We start from the raw sequence: 9,106 nt of genomic DNA, 5'->3' as shown, positions 1-9,106 counted from the left end.
ACCTATATATATTATATTACTTAATTAATGCTTTATAATAGAGGTTTAGTATAATATATCTAAATATAATACTTATCTATATATTTATATTCTTTAAATATTAGTATGGTTTTACATATTAAATATTAAGTAGGTTTATAGGCTGAACCTAGCCTATACTAACTAGATTAGATAGGTAGGGAATAGCCTCTATAGCAGAATAGAACCTAGTAGGTTCCAGATTATCAACCCACAAGGTTATAGGCTGGGTTTGGGCCCTAGAAATCTATAACCTAAACCTGCTAGGTTGGGTTCAAAAGATAGGAGAACCCAGCCCAACGCACAAAAATAACAACCCTAGGTATAAGACTATCTTATAGAATATTTATAAAGGTATTAATATTATTAGATTTATATAAGGATAGAGTAAAAGAGTATAAGAATTAATACATAGTAAAATAAAATAACCTAGGTAACCTAACTAGGTAGCCTAGTTAGGTTCTAGGCTGGGCTTGGGCTTAGGGGGGTGTTCTGGGTTCTACCTAGGCTGGGTTTTGGGCTCAAGGGGGGTTTTCTGGGTTGGGTTGAGCTGAGGTCAACTCACTAGACAGCGGGCTGACTAAGCTAGAAATCACACAATCCTACAACATATGATATTAATTCTAGCTAATTAACATAATTCCTAAAGACCTAAACGAGTTGGACACCCTAGTGAGCTGTCTCTGGAGTCTGGACACCTCTGTATTCCATATAAAATAGCATACTTTAAGGCTTTGATATCTTAACAATTAAGCATCCACAGGGTCTAAGTTTAGATATAAGGTATTACTATAGTTATATAGAGTTATACATAAGCTACAGCCTCCTAGTATATATACATACTTAGGTAACATAAATTACATCTATATTTTTAGTGATATTGACTTTCTAGATATTATAAGAGAGGAATAGTATTTTAGAGCTATAAGAAAGAGTATTTATATACCTTAATATACATATAGTCTAAATATCCTACTTATATTATAGTGTATATGGTCATGGTTGAGATATCACAGCCCTGATGAGTGCTATTTTATATGGAATACAGAGGTGTCCGGCTCGCTAGGGTGTCCGACTCGTTTGGGAATTACGTTACAGAAGGGCGGTGTGTTATTAAGCTAGAGGGTTTGTTTTTAGGCTAGGGGGGGTATGCCATTAAGAAGTAGGGGTGTGTCTCTATTAGGACCCTAGAATTATGGGCAGTTGGGCTTCTGGTAGTCCCACAAGGCCGAAAGGCTAATATTGCTGAGACTTTGAGATAGGAACCATGTATCTACAGAGTAGGTCCACCGGATCCAACCCTTGAGGTTGAGCAAACGCCGGAGTCTGGTTGGATCCTTTTTCAACCCCTGGCTTGCCGTAATCTTGCAAATTAGCATTAACTTATGTGATAGTTAGCCTTATACAGTTAGTCATCATCTCTAAGATGCCAGGCTGCTATACCTCTCTAGATACGCACTCTTTTATCAAACATTTCTAATTATATTTGTCATGCCCATTGGGACCTTGAACTTCGAGACCATCCTGTATAGTCAACGTAATCACTTCTTGTGAAGGCTACATGAGCAGTCATACTATGGCAGCCTTCAGTCAAATATAATCTGATACTACAGAGAAAGAAAGGAGAGCCGTCCCAGATGAGACAGTCAGGGTGACATCTACTATATTTTGCAACTATGCCTGCCTGAGGGCTAGACTGCACTTGTCTTGGAGTTGCCCACAAAGCCATCTTATTAGGACATGGCAGCACTCGGCAGTTGCAAAGCACCCTAGCTCCATGTGAAGTGTCTACACTGTTGTGTCATCAAAATACCCAAGACAATGTCGGAGCAGACGAAGAAAACACCCCAAAGGGTCAGGAAATTTCTACCTAGTGTGATTGAAACGTCATCTCGCAGTTCCCGGAATCGCCAGTCACCTTCCTCAGCGCAAGCCACCTTTGAGGAGCAGGGAGTTGAATCAGGCAAGCCAGCACGAACACTCATTGCAGATACACGGCCAGTCTCACCCCACGATGTCAAGAGTTCACAACGGCAGGACGACTCCTTGATACAGAATGATACTGAGGATAGTGACAGCCGAATCTGCGGCCGTTCCCAGTGGCAGCTGACTAGGCACAACTCGGTTGACACCAAAACGAACAGAGACCGACTGCACTACCCAGTTTCGAGTTCAGCTGCCAAAAAGGTCGTACTCCAGATGCAACCATGCCGTCGAAAGTTTGCGCCTCAGCTTGTTGAGACCAATAAACGTTCGTTTCGCCGCAAGGAAACGTCGCATACTTTGTCTGAAGCTCCTGTACCGGGGTATGACAATGGGTCTCGACCACAAAGCGGCACCTCCACCTATGCGAACTCAGATGCTTCCTCTGCCACAATAGAATCTAAATTTTCATACTCTAGACTTCAACAGCGCCAGCAGTCGAGAAGCCACTCTTTTCGAGTGCCAGACCTCCCTGCAATTCCTTCCAGCTGCAGTGATGCCTCGGAGGGGTCGGAAATACCGTCGCTCTCGGCGTCTCCCTCCGTTTCGTCCAATGTATCCGCTCATCACTCGAGAGCCGAAAACAGTCGTCAAACTGGCTGTGATGGCCATATGGCGGAGTACTTTCTTTCTCTCGCAGCTCAGTCGGTGGAAAATCAACTGAAGGAGCAGGCACTTGCAGCATTTCCCAATGAACAAGTCTATGAGCCTGTGGATCACTTTGCAATCGACAAGGATGAAGACGAGTGTTCCGATGATGACTCGAAAAACACCCTTCTGCATGTATCTAGGCGGGAATCATCGGCCGATCTTCCATGGGAACTTGAACATATGCGCCGGCATAAGGAGGATGCCGAAATGAGGGATCGTGCTATGGCGGGTACGAAGGGGAAACTCCTTTCGTCTGCGATATTCAACCCTCGACAGTTTTACAACGGAGTCGATAATGGCTGTTGGAGAGGAAACTATGAGCCAGATCTCTCCAGACATCTCCCGCGTCCACCTATGCTAGGCGATGACCTTGTCTTCCCACAGAGTTTATCTCCCGAAGCGACGATGTGTGAGAGTGGCTCTGTGCGGGACTGTGCTACTGATTCCAGGCATCGAGTCTGCAATGATTCTGGTCTTTGGTGTACACAACCTGATCATGTGCAGGATGATGCAACTACTGGTCTCTGGAAGGGAACATGTTGCAATTACCAGCATGCTCAACAATCCAGAGGATCTTTAGCCTGCGTGACAGACAATTTTCGTCGCTATAACAACGATGAGTGTCAATCTAAAGTATGCAGCGATGAGCAGGACCAGGACCAATCTACTTCTAGCTCCTCTTGTCATCTGGCTTTAGATGTAGGAGACTTATCGCGTCATGACATTGACAATGAACATCATGATTGCTGCTTTGGGATTCACGATAATTTCGTGACTCAGATCTATAACTACTTATCTCTAGGTTATCCGTGTGTTGCACGTTACTACGACCATGAGCTCAGCAGGGTCTCAGGCATCCCCGTGAAGGAACTCAGAAGGGGTGATACATCTGCTCTTGCTAGGGGCTACCTTCAAGTCAATGAAGATGGTTCAGCAAATAGGCCGGTCGTTAGACAGGTCTGTGCCCGTTGGGTGGCCTTACGTTTGTATATTCATGACTGGGCAAGGTCACAGCCCAGCTCTGATAATGATAATGATCACGACGCATGGGGTGTGCTTGAGAGGAGAGGGAGCTGGGCAATTTAATGAACTTCTGACCTGAAAATACTAATATTGCGATATTGTTCTTTGTCCATGCACATACTAGCCCAGTCATAACCTCTAATCTTGAACTCAACACCAACAATTATCAGTTATAGCGCCAGCTTTTTTTCCTTTTTTCCCTTTTTTATTCATGTCTATAGCTTGAAACATCTGTAATAACTACGTATACAGAGGAGGTAAGTGACTTATTTTGAAATGCCATGTACTATCTTTAGCGTACGTGTCTTCGAAATAACACAGATCACCTATAGTAGGATATGATCTCCCCCACCCTTTCTTCTCAGCACCTTCGGCGCCACAATGCTTCAATGATCTGCTGTATGGTGTATTTCTGGCTTCCCAGACATCAGTATCCAGCATCACATACATTAATAATTCCTCATAATCCCTATCAGTACCTTAGCCAGGCACAAGGAATTCTATACCCTGGCTTCGTAGCTATTTCCCCTAAGGTAAAGCTTTTCATATTGCATTATGCTATATAGATAGCACACCAGAGTAGACAGTAATTCCCTAGTATCCAGACCACAACGCGACCGAGGCATGAATTAAGGATTATATCAATATTAAGATGTGGATGACTAGCTTCAAACATGTTCAAATCAGGTTCATGACAGTAAACAGATATTGTCAAAGCTGTGTATTTTAGGATTCTTGAGACTCCAGCATTGGCCTGACCAATGCTCTCTGCCTTATTTTCTAATGGCCTTCAGCAGTCATTAATTGATGTTGTTATTATCTCTCCGGATTCTCTCATGGACAATACCAGGGAAAATTCGGTGCTCTGGACTTCCCGGAGAAGCTGCCGTTTGCCCTGTGGGATGGGTACCTTCAATTGAGTTGCCAGACTCGTCGGCCCTGGTGGTATCTGAGGGGTAGAGGTTTCGAAGAGCCTCTGCTTCACTGGTGTTGGATCGAAGTTGAGGAGAGACCGAGCTAATGGGACGCTGTGCTGCATGTTTATCATTAGCAATCAGACGAAACAGACACTAAGAGCTTACGCCGAACAAGCACCCGGAGGACAGAGGACAACCATAGGGACACGGTGAAAATGGCGATAATAACAGCGATAGTGAGACGATAAAGACTCCAACATCATCGGATAAGAGACTCTAAAAGCGAGTTTTCAGGTCTGCGGTGTTAAACTTACAATGGCCTGGGTGTCCTTGCTTTGGATCCAGAGGAACCCGTGACGGTGCTTCTAGCTGACTGCTTGTGGCGGGGACGATTGGTCGCCTAGCTGAACAATCAACCTGACGATCAGAATATCGTTCAATCCTAATACGTCAGCAGTGTTATTTTCGCCCTAAGGTGTCTGTCTGTATGGTGGATTGCAAGCACGAGAATAACCTACAAGGCAAGCTCCCCAAGTAATGTTTCATGCCTAAATTGCTCCCGAATGTCTGGCACATTGCTTTTTGCGACATTATTTCCTGCGACCCCGCGAAGAGGACAGTTCGCACCAAGCCATCTCTTCTTCAATGATAGTTCAAAGCCACTTTGCTCGACTGAATGTTTTGCGAGCTCACACATGTCCACAGCGTTGAATTTGTATATCTGTGCAGCAACCGAATATTCTTCAATCAACGGCTCCTTGGTAAATGCAAATTGTAGAGGATCGTCCGTTGACAAGGATACATTCAGGCCCCGCCTGAAAAAGTTCGCAAATGGATTCTTGTCATATGTCAGGAATAGGGCGTTGTTACTGAGCGGGGACATTGCGATTCCAATCTGATCGAGGTAAAACAAATACTGCAGGAGAGGGACCTTTCTAAGCAGTATCCCATGACTGATGCTGTGGCAGCAGAGAAAACCAACTGCAAGATGATCTGGATCCCCAGCCTCACCGCAATGAGGTCTTAAAACAAAGGTGTTAAAGCCGCGTTGCTTTCTCCAGAAATTCAATGACGCGATATTAGCGAACATGAAGTAAATCCAATAGCTGTACGGAGGATTTTGTTTCGTATTCCATTCTCTAGGAATAGGATATTTTCTATACAGCCGGCGCTCAGCTTTGCTTTCGTCATCCACGCTGTCGAATCCGACCACACGTTGGAGGAAGATATGAAGCTTGGGATGGCTGTTGGGATTTTTGGTCACCTCAAATAAGGGCTGGAAAACGTTTGTGATGACTTGCTCAAAGTTCTCCATCATGCCGCTTGCTTTGTAGACGTCGTAAAGCCGAGGAACTTGTATTAGCCAACGCACATTGGGGGAAAATAATTTGTTGTCAACGACCCAAGCGGCGAGCTTGTCCCATTCCTGAATCGACCTTCCATATATTGAGATGCGCCACTCCACCATTTGATATTTGCTGGACTCTAAATCCGAGATGACCTCTTTTGTGATCTCGGCCAGATAGCGGCCTTTAATATAATTGTCCGTCTTCAAGAAGATCTCACGCAGCCTAGACTCCCCGACGGGATTATATTTGAGATTGAACTTGTCAAAGCGATGGAAGGAATCCGTATGCGCCTGCAAAAGTTGATGAGAAGGTAGAGTTATAAGACGAAAGACTTGTGGGAATGATACATACATGCATATCCAGCGTATCAATGCTCAAGTCATAAGCTGTTAGGTTTATGCTTTCAAAGACCTCTCGCAACGTTAAATGTTTACCATCCCGGAATAATACAACCTCATCAGGTGACTTCTTCATTTTGCTTTTGATGAACCTGAGGAGATGCTTCTGATTCATGCAAGCCGAGTGATGGACATGAGTGTCGACTTTCCGGACGTTGTAGAAGTCTCTATGTGGTACTTTTTTGCTGTCAGCAATCTCCTGATATTCATTGAGGAGCGTGTAGAGTTGAAATTTGCCCTCCAAGTAAGAAAGGCGTTTAAACGCAAAGCTCTTGGCCGGTCCGTCTGTGGATACATCTATGACTGCATCGAGGTCCATATAAAAATCACGCAATGAAGGTATTCTGATGGTAGGCTTGTGCGCATTTGCAGCCTCGATATTTTCGTACACTTGGTAGACACTATTTTCATCCAGTCTGGCAGTCCAACTTGACTCTCCCGGGAGCGGAATGAAGTCAGCCATGTCGAAGTCCTCACCAATATCCTGGCCCATCTTTCTTTTTTTTGGCCCGGCACCAGGAGAGGATTCTTGTTTCCCATTCTCTCTATCAGCGTCCCAGGCCGGTTCAGGCGGGGGAGGGTAAATCCTCCAATCGGGACGATCTTTGGGATTATCCTCAGGACCCTGTGACGACAGTTGGATATATTCGGCGCGTCGGTCAAGTAGCCCGCGAATCTTGCGGTAGATGATGTTTAATTCCGAGGCAACCGTGCCGCTGCCCGTCATATTCATAGCACTTTTGATAGCACCTGGAACCTCAGTGGCGAATTGCATGTAACCGGATTCTTGTTCATTTGAAATCTCATGATGCATTGCATCATCTCGTAGTGGAAGCTGACCGGTACAGGTGCTGGTATTTTCAGCGTATCCCGAAGTAGGCGTGCTAAACTGCGTGGAATTACTCGAGCCCAGTATGCCTGTCTGAGGCCTTCCATCCGTCTCTTCTTTAGCTGATGGTATGTCAGAGGCAGCAGGCCTGCCCGTAAGGCCGGAACACTGATCAGACTCACTGTCGGCGCCACGCGACACTAATTGATGATGCTGGTAGAAGAGTTTTGCTTCTGTGTGACTCATCGATTTCTCGTAAGCATAATCATATGTCGGTGTTTTCATCTCTCTATCCCTTGGGAGTACATGATCCAGAGTATCTGTCACAGTTGCAAATAAAGAGCTGTCAACATCTGCCTGTTGTGTGATTTCTTCATCGCGGTCATGTTTTAAGTCGACAGTTGAGCTGTCAGGGCTACCTTGTAGGTCATGCGCATTATCCATTCCGAGCGTGCGTGTCAGGGAGAATTTTGAATGGAAACAGGGATAGCTTGTCAGCGATTGTACCTTACGGTCTGGAACTCTTCCAAAATCTTCTCAGAAAAACTTGTGTGCTGCAGATTAGTATGGAGCCAGCAGTAGGGTCACATGGAGGTCTCACCGCGTACTGCTGGGGTACTAGTGGGTTATTAAAACTTCCACCGAAGATAAGGAAATTAGATCTACCCCCTCTCTCAAGAGGCTAAAGTAGGTTGTTCGTAATCTGTACCTTACTTGGATACACCTTTTAGGTAGTGCCCTGGCTTATCAGTTTTCTGACATCTACATTCTATAAACAGTCCAAAGCAAATGGTACCAGCCAAACGCGGGAGTATTTGCAAGATATGAACAATATCAAAAAGTCCGTATCAAATGATCGATTCTCCAATAATACCAGCAATATATTATCCTCAGACGCAGGCTGTACCAGGCTCCAGGGAGGCCGGGAGGGCAGCATGACTCTCAGTAGTTGTACTTGCACCTGGCCAATTGTCCTAGTCACTAGTCCAAGACAGCCAAGGATCGCCTTCATTATCTTTGTCGTGAAAAGTGAAAGTTTGTATGCTCCTATCTGATTGTCTAATGAAGAAGCCAAGGTACAAGGTGCTGAACCTTCATTTCTCTGTAAGATGAACAGTGCTCGAGTCTGTATGGCTTTTTGGGACCAGAATCAGCAGGGTTGTGTTATTATAATAACTGTTATGTGTGTTATTGCAGGCCCATACACATCATGTACTTAGTGAAATAGTTCCTAATTATCTTGCAGCAGTCACACCCCTATATATATTCTATACAGACCACTTATATATCATCTTTGCCCACGTCATCGACTGTATCTATGTATTGAAATTTTCTACCTTGTCTTCCTTACCTGATAAAATATATGAGTGGGATTTAGACAACATAATGTACACAAGTGCAGCTAGGGGAAGCATTATTAAGGCCACATCAGCCACATTACCTTACCTCTCATACCTGTAGTCACAAGTAAAATATTACAACCCAGGTTGGGCCATACAGAATCATATCTGCTCCTGCAAGGATTTATTTTCTTGAAATCTGGGTATAATAATTAGCTTTCAATTGACCATGCATCTGGTAATGATTATAAACCCCATTGTTTATTTAATATATCTATCAATACAAATTACCTTAGTGAATACAGCAAAGTGGTAGCATACCTACAGAACAGGCCATATCGATGGTACAGAGAGCTCCTTCCACCACAATGACCACCTCTTGGCGCCCCTCAAATTACTAAATATTATGATGTAATCAACATACTGCAGTACGAAGGTAACCTTGAGTATGTACCTCCCTAAGAGAGGTACAAGCTCCCTCCCTACTACGTACATATAAATTAGTAAAGTAAGGCAGTCATTTATCTGGAATAGCTTACAGAGTAGTAGGTCTCTGTATGGACTCTATGATCTTTTTATTCCTGTGCGTATGGGGGGC

The 9,106-nt window shown here is 44.4% G+C and overlaps 2 protein-coding genes across 2 annotated transcripts; one reads left to right on the top strand and one right to left on the bottom strand.

Annotated features, from left to right (window-relative positions):
• Positions 1 to 1,839: 1,839 nt before the first annotated feature.
• Positions 1,840 to 3,738, top strand: Aud_009041 (uncharacterized protein; the record flags this gene model as incomplete). Its single annotated transcript, XM_043293904.1, has 1 exon — positions 1,840 to 3,738. The coding sequence occupies one exon, from the start codon at positions 1,840 to 1,842 to the stop codon at positions 3,736 to 3,738; it is 1,899 nt and encodes a 632-aa protein (XP_043149839.1).
• A 737-nt stretch (positions 3,739 to 4,475) lies between these two features.
• On the bottom strand, positions 4,476 to 7,612 carry Aud_009040 (AMP deaminase; the record flags this gene model as incomplete). Its single annotated transcript, XM_043293903.1, has 4 exons — positions 4,476 to 4,708; positions 4,907 to 5,034; positions 5,111 to 6,231; positions 6,293 to 7,612. The coding sequence occupies 4 exons, from the start codon at positions 7,610 to 7,612 to the stop codon at positions 4,476 to 4,478; spliced, it is 2,802 nt and encodes a 933-aa protein (XP_043149838.1).
• Positions 7,613 to 9,106: the final 1,494 nt, after the last annotated feature.

Source organism: Aspergillus udagawae (assembly GCF_001078395.1).
Source record: "Aspergillus udagawae IFM 46973 DNA, scaffold_7, whole genome shotgun sequence".
NCBI lineage: Eukaryota > Fungi > Ascomycota > Eurotiomycetes > Eurotiales > Aspergillaceae > Aspergillus > Aspergillus udagawae.
This window is presented reverse-complemented; position numbering and strand designations above follow the sequence as displayed.